This window comes from Stenella coeruleoalba (genome assembly GCF_951394435.1).
Source record: "Stenella coeruleoalba genome assembly, chromosome: 13".
NCBI classification, from domain to species: Eukaryota; Metazoa; Chordata; class Mammalia; order Artiodactyla; family Delphinidae; genus Stenella; species Stenella coeruleoalba.
Window position 1 is genome coordinate 10843401 of NC_137159.1, and position 19513 is coordinate 10862913.

The window sequence follows — 19513 nt, forward strand, 5'->3', positions numbered from 1 at the left end:
CTGGTTTGGTGATGCTGAATTCTCTTGGCTTTTGCTTGTCTGTAAGGTTTTAATTTCTCTGTCAAATCTGAATGAGATTCTTTTTGGATAGAGTAATCTTGGTTGTAGGTTTTGCCCCTTCATCTCTTTAAATATGTCCTGCCACTCCGTCCTGGCTTGCAGAGCTTCTGCTGAAAGATCAGCTGTTAACCTTATGGGGATTCCCTTGTGTGTTATTTGTTGTTTTTCCCTTGCTGCTTTTAATGTTTTTTCTTTGTATTTAATTTTTGATAGTTTGATTAATATGTGTCTTGGAGTGTTTCTCCTTGGATTTATCCTGTATGTGACTTTCTGTGCTTCCTGGTCTTGATTAACTATATCCTTTCCCATATTAGGGAAGTTTTCAACTATAATCTCTTCAAATGTTTTCTCAGTCCCTTTCTTTTTCTCTTCTTCTTCTGGGACCCTTATAATTCGAATCTTGGTGCATTTAATGTTGTCCCAGAGGTCTCTGAGACTGTCCTCAGTTCTTTTCATTCTTTTTTCTTTATTCTGCTTTGCAGTAGTTATTTCCATTATTTTATCTTCCAGGTCACTTATCCGTTCTTCTGCCTCAGTTATTCTGCTATTGATCCCTTCTAGAGAATGTTTAATTTCATTTATTGTGTTGTTCATCACTGTTAGTTTGCTATTTAGTTCTTCTAGGTCCTTGTTAAACGTTTGTTTTATTTTCTCCATTCTATTTCCAAGATTTTGGATCATTTTCACTGTCATTATTCTGAATTCTTTTTCAGGTAGACTGCCTATTTCCTCTTCATTTGTTAGATCTGATGGGTTTTTACCTTGCTCCTTCATCTGCTGTGTGTTTCTCTGTCTTCTCATTTTGCTTATCTTACTGTGTTTGGGGTCTCCTTTTCGCAGGCTGCACGTTCATCGTTCCTATTGTTTTTGGTGTCTGCCCCCAGTGGCTAAGGTTGGTTCAGTGGGTTGTGTAGGCTTCCTGGTGGAGGGGCCTAGTGACTGTGTTCTGGTGGATGAGGCTGGATCCTGTCTTTCTGGTAGGCAGGTACACGTCTGGTGGTGTGTTTTGGGGTGTCTGTGGCCTTAGTGTGATTTTACGCAGCCTGGCTGCTAATGGATGGGGCTGTGTTCCTGTCTTGCTAGTTGTTTGGCATAGGGTGTCCAGCACTGTAGCTTTCTGGTCGTTGAGTGGAGCTGGGTCTTGGCATTGAGATGGAGATCTCTGGAAGATTTTCGCCGTTTGATATTACATGGAGCTGGGAGGTCTGTTGTGGACCAATGTCCTGAACTTGGCTCTCCCACCTCAGAGGCACAGCCCTGATGCCTGGCTGAAGCACCAAGAGCCTGTCATCCACATGGCTCAGAATAAAAGGAAGAAATAAAGAAATAAAGAACGAGAGAGAGAGAGAGAGAGAGAGGGAGGGAGAGGGAGAGACAGAGAGACAGAGAGACAGAGAGACAGAGAGAGACAGAGAAAGAAAGGAAGAAAAAATAAAAGTTGTTAAAATAATTATTTAAAAAATTTAAAAAGTAAAGAAAAAGAAAGAAAGAAGGAAAGAAGAGAGCAACCAAACCAAAAAACAAATCCTCCAATGGTAAGAAGTGCTAAAAACTATAGTTAAAAAAGAAGTAAGAAAAACGGACTGATAGAACCGTTGGACAAATGGTAAAAGCAAAACTATACAGACAAAATCTCACACAGAAGCATACACATACACACTCACAAAAAGAGAAAAAGGGAAAAAAATATATATATCATTGCTCCCAAAGTCCACCTCCTCAATTTGGGATGATTCGTTGTCTATTCAGGTATTCCACAGATGCCGGGTACATCAAGTTGATTGTGGAGCTTTAATCCGCTGCTTCTGAGGCTGCTGGGAGAGATTTCCCTTTCTCTTCTTTGTTCTCACAGCTCCCAGGGGCTCAGCTTTGGATTTGGCCCCGCCTCTGCGTGTAGGTCGCTGGAGGGCGTCTGTTCTTCGCTCAGACAGGACGGGGTTAAAGGAGCCGCTGATTCGGGGGCTCTGGCTCACTCAGGCCGGGGGGAGGGAGGGGCACGGAGTGCGGGGCGAGCCTGCGGCGGCAGAGGCCGGTGTGACGTTGCACCAGCCTGAGGCGCGCCGTGCGTTCTCCCCGGGTAGTTGTCCCTGGATCCCGGGACCCTGGCAGTGGCGGGCTGCACAGGCTCCCCAGAAGGGGGTGTGGATAGTGACCTGTGCTCACACACAGGCTTCTTGGTGGCGGCAGCAGCAGCCTTAGCGTCTCATGCCCGGCTCTGGGGTCCACGCTGTTAGCCGCGGCTCACGGCCGTCTCTGGAGCTCCTTTAAGCAGCTCTCTTAATCCCCTCTCTTCGCGCACCAGGAAACAAAGAGGGAAGAAAAAGTCTCTTGCCTCTTCGGCAGCTCCAGACTTTTCCCTGACTCCCTCCCGGCTAGCCGTGGTGCACTAACCCCCTGCAGGGTGTGTTCACGCCGCCAACCCCAGTCCTCTCCCAGTGCTCCGACCAAAGCCCGAGCCTCAGCTCCCAGCCAACCGCCCGCCCCGGCGGGTGAGCAGACAAGCTTCTCGGGCTGGTGAGTGCCGGTCGGCACCGATCCTCTGTGCGGGAATCTCTCCACTTTGCCCTCTGCACCCCTGTGGCTGTGCTCTCCTCCGCGGCTCCGAAGCTTTCCCCCTCCACCTCCCGCAGTCTCCGCCCGCGAAGGGGCTTCCTAGTGTGTGGAAACCTTTCCTCCTTCACAGCTCCCTCCCACTGGTGCAGGTCCCGACCCTATTCTTTGTCTCTGTTTTTTCTTTTTTCTTTTGCCCTACCCAGGTACGTGGGGAGTTTCTTGCCTTTTGGGAGGTCTGAGGTCTTCTGCCAGCGTTCTGTAGGTGTTCTGTACGAGTTGTTCCACGTGTAGATGTATTTATGATGTAGTTGTGGGGAGGAAGGTGATCTCCGCGTCTTACTCCTCTGCCATCTTGAAGCTCCCCAGATTACACATTCTTTTGAAGTGCACATAGAACATTTATCAAGACAGACCGTGTGGATTTATAATGATTGAAATCATACAAAATATGTTCTCTGATTAGAATGAAATTAAATTAAGAATTAATAACAGAAAAATATCTGGAATAATCTTTACATATTAGGAAACTAAAGAACACACATAATTCATAGGTCAAAGAAGAATTCACAGGGAAATTAGAAAATATTTAGAATAAAATGAAAATGAAACACAACATATCAAAATTTGTGGTAAGCAACTAATGCAGTGCTCAGAGAAAAACGTATACCTTTAAATGCTTACATTAGAAAAGAAGAAAAGGCTAAAGCCAGTGGTGTAAATTTCTAGTTTAAGAAGCTAGAAAAAGAGGGACAAGTTAAGCACAAAGAAAGTAGAGAGAATAATAAAAATGAGAGCAGAAATCAATGAAATAAGAAATGGTCAAAGAATGGAAAAAAAATAATTAAGCCCAAAACTGTTTTTCTCTTTCAATAAATAAAATGGAAAGATCTTTAGCTAGAATGATCCAGAAAAAGACACAAATTATCAGTATCTAGAATAAAAGAGAAGGCATCACTATAGATCCTGCAGACACTGAAAGGATAAATAAAATTAAATATCATTGTTATTATTGTTGTTGATGTAATGTCAATGTAATGCCAATATATTTGACAACATATGAAATTGACAAATTTCTTGAAAGATACATAGTACCAAAAGTGGCACAGAAAGAAACAGAAAACCTGAATAGCTTTGTCTGGCATTACTGGTGAAACAACCAAATATGTAAGAAAAGAAAACATACTGATGTTACACAAACTCTTTCAGAAAAGAAAAGGGAAGATGAATTTTAGGAGCACCCCGAAACCAAAACCCAGACAAAGACATTATGAGAGCAATATCCCGTATGAGCACATGTGCTGGGGGCACTACTGCATCCATCACGGGTCTCTGATTGTCTCGCAGGTATGCCGGCATCCTTCTGGACGAGGACGTCTTCCGAGGTTAGGAGCTTGTCAGCAGTCACCCGCTGCAGGTGCTGGTGGCAGGGCTGAAGGCCTACAGTACCTGGGAGAACATCGGCTACCTGCAGGACGGCTGAGAGTGCACCGGAGGCCTGGTGAGCCCCTGCGGGCCCCCAGTCCTGCAGGGTCTGCATGGTTTCACGTGTGGGGGCTGACCGTGTGGCCAGTGGGATTTGGAACCAGGTGGAATTCCCTCCTGCCCTTGTGACCCTGGATGCATTACTTAATTTTGTCACCTGTGCATGTCCACCTTCTTGGATGCTGTGAGGACTGATGCAGACCGTGCTTGTAAAATGCTTGGCCCGTGGAGGCCCGCGGTAAAGGTCATGAAACTTGGTGGTGGTGGTTGTTGAGAGTATAGGAAAGGGCCAGTGGGGGTCAGATGATCAAAGCTCTGCTCCAGTGTTTAAATCCCTTGGGGAGAAGGCAGGAGTGACCCCAGGGGTTTCTACCCTGGGAAGGAGGCAAATGGGGATATGCCAACCATTTAGAGAGTGTACAGAGTGTCCCCAGCCCAACCCTCAGACCATTTTGAGCAGTGAGGGGTGTGAGGTATGAGAAACCCCAATATGAATCTTTGCAGAGTCGAGGGGAGTCTGAGGACAGCTGGGGTCTGTGCTCTATTCCTCTACAATCCTGAGAGTGGAGGCGCCTGCGTGATGCAGGGTGCCAGAGTCTCTGCATCCCTGTGGGAGCCCAGCACTGGTGAGAAAGGGGACCCAAGTGGGGTCTCTGAGGACAGGATGTGGGGGATGTGTGGTTGTGGACCTGTGACTGCGTGGCATTGCACGGCTGCAGACATCAGCTCTGATGGCATCTGAGGTTCAGCCCCAGATGACAGTGCTGTGTGGGTGACCCCCAGGGACCACACCACCTCATCGTCCTGTGGGCCAGAAGCAGGCCCTGCAGGAAGAGCAGGGAGGAGGGAGCCCCTCTTGGGCCTTGGGCCTGAATTCCATCTTGAACTTGACTGAGTATTTGCCTAACAACAGCAGCTCTGAGCCTGAAGGGGAGGCTGAAGAATTTTAGCCTCAGTGAGAAGGGGTCAAGAGCAAGTCCAGGGTGGTTGTAGAGAATAAAAGGGGAGGATGCGTTTCTGGAGAGCCCGGCCTCAGAGCATCAGAGTCGGGGTCCATGGAGGGGCGAGGAGGGGTTGGGCCTTCACCACCGGCAGAGCCCAAGGTTTCTCCCACATGAACGGTGAGGATGGGACTGGGAGCCTCCTGTGTCCTTTCATCTGAGAGTCACCGTGCTCACTTCTCTCACGGTGGCTGAGTAAGGATGTGCGCGTGGTGAAGGGGACCTTGGTTGGTCAGACGTGTGTACTGTGTCTGTGACGGTGGGGGACATGCTTGCTTTTCCAGTGGGAATGATGTCAGGTCTGCCTGGAAAAGAAGGAGAATAGGGAATAAAGTGACAGCTGGCGCTGGGGCGCAGCTGGACCAGGAGTACAGGTCCTCTGAGGCAGCTGGGGGCGATGGCTTATAATGACCTTAAGTGACCTGACACGTGTGAGGCCCCTGCCAGGCAGGGGCTGGTTTCCATCCATCCAGTGGCCCTGCCCGCTCATGCCCTCCTTCGTTGCCACGCACCGACCGGCAATACAGAAATGACCCCTTCACCCACCATACTATGGAAAAGAACCTGACCGTGGAGGGCTGCTCTTCCAGGCTGGATGCCAGGCCTGTAATCCCACCGGGCACTGCTGCCTCATGAGGCTTTGCTTCCCAGTAGCTCCTCAGCAGTGGATGCAGAGGGCCCTGATTTCCATTTCTGTTCCTTCCCTTCTCCTCTCCACCCCCATATGCACCCAACACCTAGCCCAAGGCTATTTGTAGAGACATAAATATTTGTTGAAAGGAAAGCATGAGCATCTTCTAATTGTTCTAAGTTATATTTACAAACACCGCATCTTGTGCAGGCAGGAGGTCTCCAGGAGTGAAGTATGAATGTCTGGGAGCTCCCGAGATGGTACTGAAAACCACCTCTTTCACGGCCCGTAGGTCTAAGTAGGTCTTGCTTCAAAAAAATGTATTTCAACACACATTTACTGGGTTTGAAGCCAGCAACCCTGGGTGTGACCACAGGAAAGTTTTTCCCTTCACTGTGCCTCATTTTCCCCATATATAAAATGAGGATAAACTCTCCTTTGTAGTGGTTGTGAGGATTAAGGTATGCAAGATGATGAGCATAAAATGCTTCACATGTGAACCCAGGAAGCAGCAGCTGACATCTTTATGGTGTGCTTACCCTGGGGATTTGGAGAAAAAAAAAATACCACATGGTCTGTTTTGCTTGCCATCGTAAAGATGGATACAGAACCCAGACTGGTATGGCAGGTCCTATGCAGCAGCTGGGGCTGGGAGGACTCAGTGACATCTGGAGGGGGGCGGGGGGCAGTCGCTGAGCAGTGTCATTTTAGCAATTTAGAGGATGAACGAGAGGCTTTGAGATGGGGGTCTGAGGACCTGCTGGATAAAGGGATACCTGCACACAGGTGAAGGTGTGGGAGTGTGTGGCGCATCTAGGGACACTGGGACAGGCATGGGCTGGGTTCAGGTGAAGGTGCAAGGGAGGAATGGCAACTTTATTCAGAAAGCCAGCAGACCGAGAAGATGGTGGACTCGTGTCCCAAAGAATCATCTTACTTGAGTTAGAATTCAGGCTTCTTTTATACTAAAATGGGAGGGAGTGTGGTTAGTTGTTGCAAACTTCTTGGTGTCAGAATCCTTTGTTCTTGCAGCTGTCCTTGTAGGTCAGGTCACGAAGTTCCTGTAAACCTTCCACAAGACAAATGTTATTCTCTGTTCTGCAACTTCTTATCTCTTATTTGAATGGGAAAGTGTTATACCTTTAAAGGTCAGAGCCTTGCGAATGGGCTATCCTGTGTATTTTCAGGCTGTAAGCAACATTCTTAACTTGTAGCAAAAGCAATAGAATGCAAAGGTTAAAGTGAAAGAACAGATCCAATATGGAGTCAGATTTGTTCTTCCCTATTGCAAAAGGGCAGGGACCAAGTCTTTGATCACCACAACCCTACTTCTGACTATAGTGGGGAGTATCAGTAAGCAGCTGTTGACTGACTAAACAGACTGAATGATAGACTGATAGACAGACTGATGTCCATCAGACAGATGGACTGATGGACAGATGGACTGACTAAATAAATGACTGCCCTGTGCCTCCATTTTTCTTTCTTACCCTTAGAAGTTAAGATTAATCCACAAAACTTGGCCCCTTTGGTCTTTCCTTGCTTTATTATTACTTTTTACCTTGAATATTTTATTTAAACATCTGACTCTATTGTTAAGTATTTGGAGACAAAGAACACGGGCATTGCCTTGAGGCTACTCATATTCAGTAGCAGGCTCTAAAGCCTGTACAGACCCATTCTGATGGCTCATTTGTTGAGTAGTTTAGGAAACAGGGACTTGAGAAGAGGGCTGGGATGGAAAATCATTGTTTTCGTTTTTGCGGTACGCGGGCCTCTCACTGTTGTGGCCTCTCCTGTTGCGGAGCACAGGCTCCGGACGCGCAGGCTCAGTGGCCATGGCTTACGGGCCCAGCTGCTCCACGGCATGTGGGATCTTCCCGGACCGGGGCACGAACCTGTGCCCCCTGCATCGGCAGGCGGACTCTCAACCACTGCGCCACCAGGGAAGCCCTGGGATGGAAAATCATTGTACCATTTATCAAGATATGACTAATCTGGCACCTAATTGTTGCCTCTACTTTAAACATACACCCTGTTTAAATCCCGTTTCCCTGGACTGCTAACTTTCATGTTTGTTACTATTGCCTGAAGTGAGCAATGACTGTGGAAGGCAGCTTCTTTGCCGAGGAAAGCATATTTGAAATCACATTTCTTGTATTATTTTCACCAATTACAGAAGTGGTGCATATCCATCGTAGAAATTTTTGAAACTACAAAGACACAAAGAAGAAAGTAAATAAATCCCACAATTATACTTTCCCAGGGATGATTGCTATCATTTGCACTGTATTCGTTCTATGCACTGTGTATGTATGTGTTTAAAATTTTATAACCTCTCCTTTTCATCTATGAGTTGATATGGATACCCCTTCCGATCATTTCTTTGCAGTGAAGTTTTGACGGCTGGTACCATTTATCATGGAGATGCACCATACTTTATTCAGCTAATTCTTTAGTGTATGTCAAATTTTTCTTTATTACAAATGACACTATAGACAACATTTTAGTAGCAAACTTTTTTCCCACATACCTATGATTGTTTCCTTGAGATCAATTATTTAAATGATATTTGTATTGTCACCAAAGGTTATACTAGTTCCCACTTCTGCCAGGAGTTGAACACAGAATCTTAATAGTTGCAGGACTACTGGCTTTCAAACTCTTTTGACCGTGACCCATAGAAAAGGGTACACTTTCAGTACCACCCCATATTTACAAACCCATATACACAAAATTGAAAAGATAAATTTTATGAAACAGTACTCATCTCACTATTGTGATCTAGTGCTCTAGTATTTTCTTTTAATTTTATGTCATTTTAAGAAAAGCTAGTCATGATGCATTAAGCTGATTTCATCACCTGCTAGTGGGTCATAGACTGTAATTTTCACAACGCAGCCTGGACTCACAGATCAAAAAAGGACCTTGCTATATAGAGTTGAGAGCTGCACCTCAGCAGAGTGTGTCCACAGTGATAAAAAGAAGCTGGGCTTTCAGGGGAAAATATTTTCTAGCTCAGTCTGTGGGGTGGCTTCTGCTAAGACCCAAATCTGATAATTCCGTTTTCACCGGAACACTACTAATTTGGCCCTTTAGGATTTAAGATTATGTATCTGTAAGTGGGAAAGAGATAAAGGCCTTTAAATATCTCCTAAGCATAGACACTAATAGAAAATGATCAGTTCTTGCTGGCTGCTGCCTCATCTTGGATCTGAGGGGAAAACTCATTGAACAGCAGCCTCCAGCGTTTGGACCGGGCGAGAGTTCACGATCCCAGCATTGCTGCTCTTAATCTGGTCCATGGAAACTTTTGGATTCTGAGAGTTTTTCTCTTCATAAATCAGTGTTTCCATAGCACTTGGTGGTCGATTTGAATAACATCATCACTCTGTGTCAGGAAGTCATGAGAAAGTCTTAGGCTGGCTGTTTCTACAAGAGCCTTGGCAATCGCTGCCTCCCCTGAATGTTGCAGAAGTAGCCCTTAGCAGTGAAGTGGATGTATACACAGAGTACAAACAGAAGGGAACTTTGGAATTGAACTATATTTCCGTCTTTTAACTCCTTTGTTTCCCAGCTTAAATTTTTTCTAACTCTCTCTACCTTTTCAGCGAAGTCGGTCACGTTTTGTGCATAAAGCCTGGGATCAATGAGATTTCATGCAAAACAAGAAAATTTTTTCCAAAATCAGATTCTCAGATGAACACTGGTTGGAACTTTCATAATTCATGTTCATGCAGTCACTCCGTTGCCTTAATGACTGTTGGTTAAGAGTCATTGTTAAGTGTTTCTAAGTTCTTTCTATGTGTGGAGCAGTGTACTAGGGACATATTCCCTGTCTTGAGGGCCAGGACATGTGAGGGGTGCACACTGTACACTGCATGCAGCTGGGAGGCCCCAAGGTTTCAGTCAAATGAGCATTAGTGGACTTTTGTTTCCGACAAAGTTGGAGTAACAGACAAGCAGATATGCCCTCCTGACTGAAACAACTTAAAAAATGGACAATATGTATGAACTGAACAGTTGGCAAGATGCTGGACGTCAGGCAGTGAGGGGCAGTGATCTCTGAGAGAGAGGAAATCAACCAGATGAGCCCTGCAGTTGCCCCTGTTTACTGCCGTGCAGGTGTTCCCATGCCACGCCTCACGAGGGGAAACCAAGGCAGAGCTCATGGAGCTGAGAGTCCAGGGAGACCCACACATCTAGAATTCACAGGATAAAGAACCAGACAGAGAACTCAGAGACCTACAGCCAGTCCCCTGCGATCATTCCGTTGACACTGGCTATTGCATAAGTGTGAGGAAACCACTCGAGGCTGCGGAAAGAATCACCCAAAAGGATTAGAGGGAACAGGGACTTCCCTGGTGGCACAGTGGTTAAGAATCCACCTGCCAATGCAGGGGACATGGGTTCAAGCCCTGGTCCGGGAAGATCCCACATGCTGCGGAGCAACTAAGCCTGTGCACCACAACTACTGCACACCAAAACTACTGAGCCCACGAGCCGCATCTACTGAAGCCTGGGTGCTCTAGAGCCCGTGCTCCACAAGAGAAGCCACAGCAATGAGAAGCTTGCACACTGCAAGAAAGAGTAGCCCCCTGCTCACTGCAACTAGAGAAAGCCCAAACAGCAACGAAGACCCAATGCAGCCAAAAATAAATAAATAAAATTTATTAAAAACAAAAAAGATTAGAGGGAACAGTATCCAGTGCTCACATGGGGCTGGGAATAGTACGTTTTCCCACCAGCCAGTCTGGAATACCTTAAGACTCACAAATGAGAAAAAAAGAAATGTTAGGTGTAAAAGACCAAAGGTAAGGATGACAGATTTCTCATTGGAAAAAATGCAAGCAAGAAAACGTTGGAGCAACATTTTTAAAGTACTAAAAAGAAAAATAATCTAAAGCTCTATACTCAGCAAAATTATGTTTCCAAAATAAAAGAAGGCATAATAAAGACATTTTCAGACCTGCAAAAGTTGAGGGGATTTATCACCAACAGCCTTTTACGATAAGAAATATTAAAGGAAATTCTTCATGCAGAAGGAAAATAATATTGGATAGAAGTATGGGTTTGCACAAAGGAATGAAAAGCGCCAAAAATATCAATAGTAACTAAATGTGTCAATATATAAAATTTTTTTAGTATTTAAATCTCTTTAAACAAAAATCATAACAACATAGTGTGAGGTGTATAACTTATGTAAAAGTAAAAATGTATGATAGTAAGAACAGCAAGGCCAGAAGGGGAGAAAAAGAAGTGTGCTATTGTAAGGTTCTTGTACTGTAAATGAAGTGCTGCAGTATCACCTACCTGGAAGTAGACTGTGATAAGTTGCAGATTTATACTATAAATCCTAAAGCTTCTACTAAAATAATAAAACCAAAACTTGTAGCCAAGTAGCCCACCAAAGAGTTAAAATGGAATTATAACGGTACTAAGTTTATCCAAAAGAAGGCAGAAAAAGAGGAAATGTGGGAGAATAAAGAGATTGTTCAAATAGAAAACAAACCTCCAGATGGCAGATGTAAACCTAACCATATTAACAAACACTTTAAATGCAAATACCCCAATTAAAAGGCAGAGATGATCAGGATGGAGGTTGGCTGGCAGGTCCAGACCCTTCTTTTCCTCCCAGACCCTCTGAGGTGATTCCCTGCCACTGAGCCTGCGCTCTAGAGCCCGCGAGCTACAACTGCTGAGCCCACGTGCCACAACTACTGAAGCCCGCACATCTAGAGCCCATGAGGGAAGTGCGGCGAGATGTGGCTCAATGATCCCAAACCTCCTTAGTGAGTCAGGGAGGGGCTGGAACGGGAGCTGGCGGGGGCAGCGCGTGTTCCTGGTGCAGCCGTGTACCTTTCCCGTGCTTACACTTGGTCTGGTCTGCGTTGTGGCTTCTAACCTCCGCGTGTAAGCGGAGAATCCACCGGCCTGGTTTGGACGCGTTGAAAACCCTTCACCTGCCTGGTGGGAACGTGGAGAACAGACTCTGCCGGCTCGGAGGAGTCACGTGACTCAGTTCCACTGCTTCCTTTGCTTCCCACCTTCTTCCTTTAAGGATTGATGGGGTCTGGACTTCCCTAGTGGCACAGTGGTTAAGAATCTGCCTGCCAATTCAGGGGACACGGGTTCGAGCCCTGGTTTGGGAAGATCCCACATGCCGTGAGCAACTAAGCCCGTGCGCCACAACTACTGAGCCCGTGCACCACAACTACTGAAGCCTGGGCACCTAGATCCCGTGCTCCGCAACAAGAGAATCCACGCAATGAGAACCCTGCACACCGCAACGAAGAGTAGCCCCTGCCACCACAACTAGAGAAAACCGTGGGCAGCAATGAAGACCCAACACAGCCAAAAATAAATACATTTTTTTTTTTTTAAAAAAAAGGATTGATGGGGTCAACCAAATTTTCAGGCTGTTGATATTTAACTGAACTTGCACATGGCCTCTTTTCTCCACATCCAAGCAAACCCAGATTGAATTTCCTACAACCAGCTGAGTGAGGAGTGGGAAAGAGAACCCTGGATTCCATTTCTGATTCATGCCGGACCGTGTCATGGAGAGGGCATTCTGAGTGGTGCGGGGGCACCTCGTCATGGAAGGGGTGGAATCTCAAGGTCAGGACGCTGTGACCTTGGGCCTTACCCCTGGGAGTCTCAGCTTCCTTCTCTCTTAAAGCCTAGCGCATGGTAGGCGCTCAGTAAATACTTGACTCTCCTCTTCCTTCTTCCTGGATGTGATTCCAGTGAAGGGTCCCAACTCTCTCCCCTTCTCCTCTCCCCGTCCCCGACCCTAACACATTCTACCTGCCTGGGAGCTGCCTGCTTGGGGCTCTTCAGGGTGCAGCCTTGGACCCTGGAGGCAAGTCAGATTCTCAGCAAATCAGACTCCAAAGCATCAGCATCTGCAAAGACAGGCCCGGGGCCAGCACAGGCTGCATGGTCCCCACTGTGGGCCGCACCCGCAACCCCCGTAGAGCTGCAGCCACAGCTGCTGACCTTGGCCCTGCACAGCCAAATTCTTCACAGCGACCTTCTACAGTATCCCTTGGGCCTTGAGTGTTACCTGTACCTGGATGGCTTGGGGCTGTGCCGTCCAACACTGAAAGACGCCACCCCTGGGCTCACTGGGTCCTCAGAATCAGTCTCCACTACAGGACTTTAGGCCCCCCCTCCATTAGGGCCCCTCCGTGGGCGCCTTCTCATCTCCGTCCCCCGGCTGCTCCGTTTCTCCTCAGTGTATCCCCGAATGCCACATGGGAGAGCAGAACTGGCTGAAGCAGCGTAAAGAAATACGTGGACAAAATTGGAGCAAATAAAGTCTTAGAAGATATCTCTGACCCAGCATGATGATAAGGTTATCAGCAAACACACATCGACTGTTCCTTTCATGTCAGACACGGAGCTGCTGTTTGCTGTTTGGAGATATAATCCAGCTGGACAATGACAGAGTCATTATATTTTAAAGATTGCACAAGAGAACACTGAAACAATTACAAGTGTTTATAAATTAAAGAAGAAAAAGTGGTGTGATGCTGACCCCGTGGTTATTCAGTAGACTTAGTCCCAAGACTGGATCCTCAGGGAGATGCACCACCACCTCGTTTATCTGGCAGCAGCCATTTCTTGGAACACAGCCAAGGCCTGAAATAAGCAAAACAGAACTCTGAGAATCCCAAAGAGATGACACGAAGTCCACGTGCTGAAGCTCAAGCCCTCACTCCTGAAGGAGCCTGTCCAGCCTCCGCTAGGAGCCTGCTTCTGCCAGTCGACTCTTACATGTGGTTCCTGGTTTCCTGCGGTGCTGCAGACTAGGAAGGATATATGGTCTCCAAATGCAGGCAGCTAAGAGTGCTGGTGACCAAACAAGAGCCAGAAGAACTAGAAAAACGAAACTGAAAAATCCAAGAGCTCAGGGGTCAGTTCCCAACCCCAAGGAGGACTTGAAGCTCTTCTAGAAGGCAAAGTGGGCTCCAGACAAGGTGGGCTAAGTGCAGGGAGACAGGCAGGCAGGCAGGTACAAGAAGGACTGTCATGCGAGGGCCTTCCTCCATCCTGGATGCTGCAGATTTGCTATTCCCTGGAATACAATAGATAGTGTGTGTTTAAAGGCTCAGCTCTTCACAGCAATCCCCTAGACATGTATCTCTCAAAACAGATCAGTAGGTCAGCCTAACATGGCAGGTACCATTTTGCTCCCCATCCAATTTCATAAGGAGAAACAGAGCCAAGAAAAATCCTGGCTTGTGCCTGGACCATGTGTAGCTAGTGGTGCTGGTGGAGGATTCTAAGTCTGAGGGTCATGGGTCCAGCTGGCTAGGAATGCATATGTGGGCAGGGTAGGGGGAATTAAGGCATAACACCAAGTAACTGGGTAGCAGGGTAGAAAGGGTTCAGCCCGTACTCGGAAAGGATCCAGGGCCTGATCTGGCAAACCTCCTAAGAAGGGACTGGCTGGGGCCCAAGTGTTGACCTCAGTAGAAGGGCCGTCTCAGTGGTTACTGTAACAGCTTAATCAGCCAGACCCTTTGCTCAGCTCCAGCCTAATTTTTCTAGGGCACCAACGAGTCTCTGACCAACTCCCTCCCTTTCCATTTCATAGACCAAAGACCCCTTTCTCTGGACAGACTGAGAGCCTTCAAGAGGAATCCCAATTCTGGGGCTCCAGATTAAGTCCTAGGCTCTGCTCATCTCTGCTGTCACTTTCTGATTGTAGGGATTTAGAAAGACAGCACAGTAAAAAACACTTTATGATGGTTCGTTATTTCTCAATTTTGAAAGAATCTTGCTCCAAGATTAGAGGACTTGGCTCTAATTGTTCAAAAGAGGTTTCCACTCCTGACTCCCTGACATTCCTGAGTCCCTGCTAGGTAAAGTGCCAGGACCTGTGTAATTGTGGCCGCCTTTAATCCTCCAGCAGTCCTATGAGTGGGAATAACTGTCCACATGGGTGGAGGCATTAAGACCAGAGGTACATGCTATTTCTCCAGATCTAGTGAAAGTTGGGGACAGGGGTTCTAACTCAGTTTTTCTAAATCCTAACCTTTTATCCCTAATTCTGGACCTTGCTTTTTTTCTGGGGGAGGGAGAGGATAACTTTGTTTCTGGCTCCTGGGTCCCATGATAATCAATGTTCTACACTTAGCCCTCATTTAACATTATCCACAATTTGTAAACAAGCCTCTGTGTTTTATTGTTAGCCTCTGGTCACTGGAAAAAAATCATCTCCTAGTGAGAACATCCACATGTCATATTTGTGAGTGTCTTATGTTCACAGGTCTTATCTTGTCAAGCAAATTAGAGTTGGAGGTAGCAGGCAGTAAAACTGACCCTCATCACTGATAAAGAAAAGAGAGATTACTAAAATGACCCAAGGACGATCCATTTTATTGGCAGCATTCCTTTGAAGATCTCAGCCCAAACTTCTTAAGGGCGTAAAGAAGGCAATTATAAATTTTATATGCGATGGATAACATCCAGACGTATGATGTGGATAGAGCTGGCATCCATCCTGGGCCAATTTTGAATCTACTGTATTCTCATTTTGCCCTCCCTTGAGAGGGTTTATAATCCTCAGAAGGATTCACTCTATTACATCAAGGAAATATGAATGGGGAAGAAATGAAGCTTCACAAGTTGACTTCTGAATTTGTGATCATCTCAGTTAAGATTCTTTCGGATGCAAGTAGGAGAGACCCATTACAGACTTGCTCAAGTAAGAAAGGAGAATATATCTTAAGAGAGAGAGAGATGGGTTCTGGAATCCAGGTCTCATGGGGACCAGGAACTTGGAAGGAGTCTAGAGTAGAGGCAGTTCTGCTCTTGGTTTCTCCTTCCCTTGGGGGTATAGTCTCAGGCTTTGCTTTTCTGGTGTCTGTCCATTCTCCATGCTCCTCTGCATATGTGGCTGCCCTTTGGCTGTGGAGTTTATAATATCTCCATGCTAGCTACTCTCTGAGATGGTGTCTCGTAGATTCAGTGCTGAATCCCTGGCTCAGCTGGAGTTGGTGTCCTTCCCAACTCAGACGTGTTTGGTTAGGGAATGGGGTCACAGATCATGAACATGCCTGCTGATGCCCCACGTGTATGGGTGGTAAGACAGTTCTCAGAAAGTAGCTGAGCAGATGTCTGTTATGGTACACATGATAGCTTTTAAAATATTTCCTAACTAATCCTTTCAGGCTGGTGTATAGAAAGGGAGTTGAATTTTTGTGGATGGATCTTATATCCAACGACCTTGTTAAGCTGTCATAACAATTCTGATAATCTGTTTGTGGTTCCTTTGCATTTCCTATGATCATAATCATATTCCCTGTGAAAAGTGATAGCTTGTTTCTTCCTTTACAGTTATTGACATTCATTTCTTTGTCATATCATTGAAGTGGCCAGAGCTTCCCATGCAATGCAATGGTTAAAGTGGTTGATAACGGGCACCTGTATTTTATTCTTGACTTTAACGGGCACGTGCTTGCTTTTTCACCATTAAGGATGTTACTGGTGTGGCTATTCTGCTGATACTCTTTATCATGGTAAGGCAGGTATGTTTTACCCTTAGTTTATGAAGAGGTTTTTGTGTGTTTGTGTGTGTACTCGTGTTTTTCGTTTGGTTTTAAAATTATGAATGGATCTAAATTGTATGGAATTATTTACATTCCTTTATTTCACTGAGATAATCACACCTTTTCCTCCTTTAATCTGTTTATGTGGTGAATTTACAATAACATATTTTCTAATGTTTAATAAATCTTGGGTTTAGGAATAAATACAACTTAGTCATGGTGTGTGTGTGTGTGTGTGTGTGTGTGTGTGTGTGTGTGTGTGTGTGTGTGTTTAATTCACTGTTGATTCTGTCTGCTGATACTCATTTAGGATTTTTCCATCTGTGATCATGAGAGAGGCTGTCCTGTGTTATTCCTTCCTAGTTCTGCCCTTGTCTAATTTGGATATCAAAGTTATAACCCCCCCTTTAAATGACTTGGGGAGGGAGTGTTTCTTCTTTTTCTGTTCTCTCAAAGAGTTTGTATAAAATGGAATGATCTGTTCCTTGCATATTTCATACAAATATCAGGTCTCATAGTTCCTTTCATAGACATTTAAAATGATTGGTTCTCTTTCTTTAGTGGTTGTCTTCTATTTCTTCTTGAGTCTGTTTTGGTAATTTATATTTGCCTACTAATTTGTCCATTTCTTCTTCTTTTTAAAGTTTATTGGCATAAAGTTCATAATACCCTCTTATCTTTTTATCTCTACAGTATCTGTAGTTATGCCCCCTTTGCCACTCCTAATATTGTTTGTTTTCCCCACCCCTTTATCTCTTGATCTGTTTTCTTTTTTTTTTTCAAATAATAAACTTTTGGTTCTGTTGTTCCTCTCCAGATTATATCTGGGATTTCCATTTCATTGCTTTTTGTCTTCGTTATTTATTTCCTCCTATTCTCTTTGTGTTTATTTGCTTTTTTGCTCTTGTTCTATTACCCTAACTTGCATGTTATCTCATTAATTTTTGCCATCTCTCCAATTCTATTATAAACATTTAAATATATAACTTTAGTTATATATTATAATTATATTAAATATTATAACTTTAATTATGTATTATAACTTTAATAACATTTAAATTTATAACTTTTTGGTAAATACTGCTTCGGCTGATCAACCATGATTTGATATGTAAAAGTTTCTGTTTATCAATTCTAAGGATATGTTAACATCCATCATGACTTATTTGACCCATGAATTAGCTGAGTATGTTTTTTTTAATTTCCTAATGTCTAGTATTTAAAAGTAATAATAGCCAAACTTTGTTGCATTCTTACTACGTGTCAGGCAGCAGTCTTCACATTTTACATTGCTTAACTTATATAATCTTCACAACAACCTTACAAAGTAGGACTGTTATGACCCCAATATTACGTATGTGAAAAATGAGGCACAGAGAGTTTAAGCAATTTGCCCAAGATCACACAGATCCTGAGTTAACAGAACCAAGATTCAAACCCAGGCAGTTTGGCTACAAAGTATAACCACTGTACATACCGCCTTCTTTTTAGTGACTGTTCTTATTTTTGTTGTCATAATAAAAATAATTATTATGTTGGTGGTTTTACTTAATTCCATTGTAGTCAGAGAAGATGGCCAGTGTGATACAGATTTTTTTGAAATTTATTATCACCTACTTTGTGACCTAGAGCATGGACAGTTTCCATGTGAACTTCAAGATGCATTCTGTAATGAGCTGCAGGGTTTTAAATGTGACCAATAGATCAAGCTTATTAGTGGCATTATTCCAATAATCCCTGTTCTTACTGAAGTTTTAGTCTGTCTGATTTATCAGTTATTGAGTGGACTAAAATCTCCCACTGTTGATGGTAGATTTGTCGGTGTGTTTCTATCAATTTTGATCTCACTCTTTTCAAGTCGTGTTAGTAGATGTTTACAAATTTAGAACTGTTCTATGTCCCTAGTGTGCTGAATCTTGGGTCCTCCTGTAGTGACTCTCTTTAGCTCTAGTAATGTCTTAAAATGTATTTTGTCCAATATTAGTATAAGAACAAAAGCTTCCATTTAGTTGGTATTTGTTAGATCCTTTTACATTAGCGTGTGTTAGCATGTTGCATTTATGTTTCTTATCAATAACACTTACCTGGTTTTTATTTAATTTGTTCTGACAGGCTCATTTTTAAAAAAAATAAATATATTTATTTATTTTATTTTTGGCTGAGTTGGGTCTTTGTTGCTGCACATGGGCTTTCTCTGGTTGCGGTGAGCAGGGCTACTCTTCGTTGTGGTGTGCAGGCTTCTCATTGTGGTGGCGTCTCTTGTTGCAGAGCATGGGCTCTAGGCACGTGGGCTTCAGTAGTCGTGACCTGCAGGCTCAGTAGTTGTGGCACGCAGGCTCTAGAGCGCAGGCTCAGTAGTTGGGGCGCACGGACTTAGTTGCTCCGTGGCAAGTGGGATCTTCCTGGACCAGGGCTCGAACCCGTGCTTTCTGCACTGGCAAGCGGATTCTTAACCAGTGCGCCACCAGGAAAGTCCGACAACCTCATTTTTATCTGTGTAGTCTAAATATTTATTGTCATTGCTGATATATTTGTATTCATTTCTTCCATCTTATGCCTTGCTTTCTTTGGTTGTGTTTTATCTCTGCTCGTTTAGGCTTCGCACTTTCTTTCAGATTTATTGTTTTTTTCCTCTTTCCATTCTTCTCTCTTCCGCTTTTCATTCTATTATGTTCATTTTGTGGTCACTCTAGCAGTTGGAGTATGTACATTTAACATACAAAGTCTAAAATTAATTATTATTTTTCCATTCTCCCAACAATATGAGAGCTTTGATTGCTTTCCCTAATCACTAGCTCCACCTTCTACAGTATTATTGTCCATTACTTTAGTCCTACGGTTTTTAATCCCATGCATTAGCCATCATATTTATTATTATATAGAATCAGGGTTTCTCTAGAACTACCACATTTACCAATTTCTTTGCTCACAATTCCTTCTTGCATCTCTTATTTTCCTTGTTCATGGAGTACTTTCTTCAGAAGAGTGTGGTTCTGTGGCAGTAAACCTAATTTTTCTTTGTCTGAATGTGTCTTTATTTCATCCTCAGTCTTGAAAGGCTAAGTACTGTTAAGGATAGAATTCATGGTTGACAGTTATCTTCTCTCAGCACTTAAAGTTTTTACTATTATTCTTGATTCCCTTGGTGCTGAGGAATCGGTAATTGTCATTTTTCTCTCTGCTCCTTTTAAGATACTTTATTTTATTTTTGGTGACCTATGGTT

At 44.4% G+C, this 19513-nt stretch overlaps 1 protein-coding gene across 1 annotated transcript in view; it reads left to right on the plus strand.

Annotated features, from left to right (window-relative positions):
* The window catches only part of ACOXL (acyl-CoA oxidase like), a 355249-nt gene that overhangs the window by 177058 nt on the left and 158678 nt on the right, over positions 1-19513 (plus strand). The window contains 3 exon segments of the mRNA XM_079940041.1: positions 3958-3997; positions 4001-4090; positions 4094-4111. Coding sequence (XP_079796167.1) covers positions 3958-3997; positions 4001-4090; positions 4094-4111 — 148 coding nt within the window.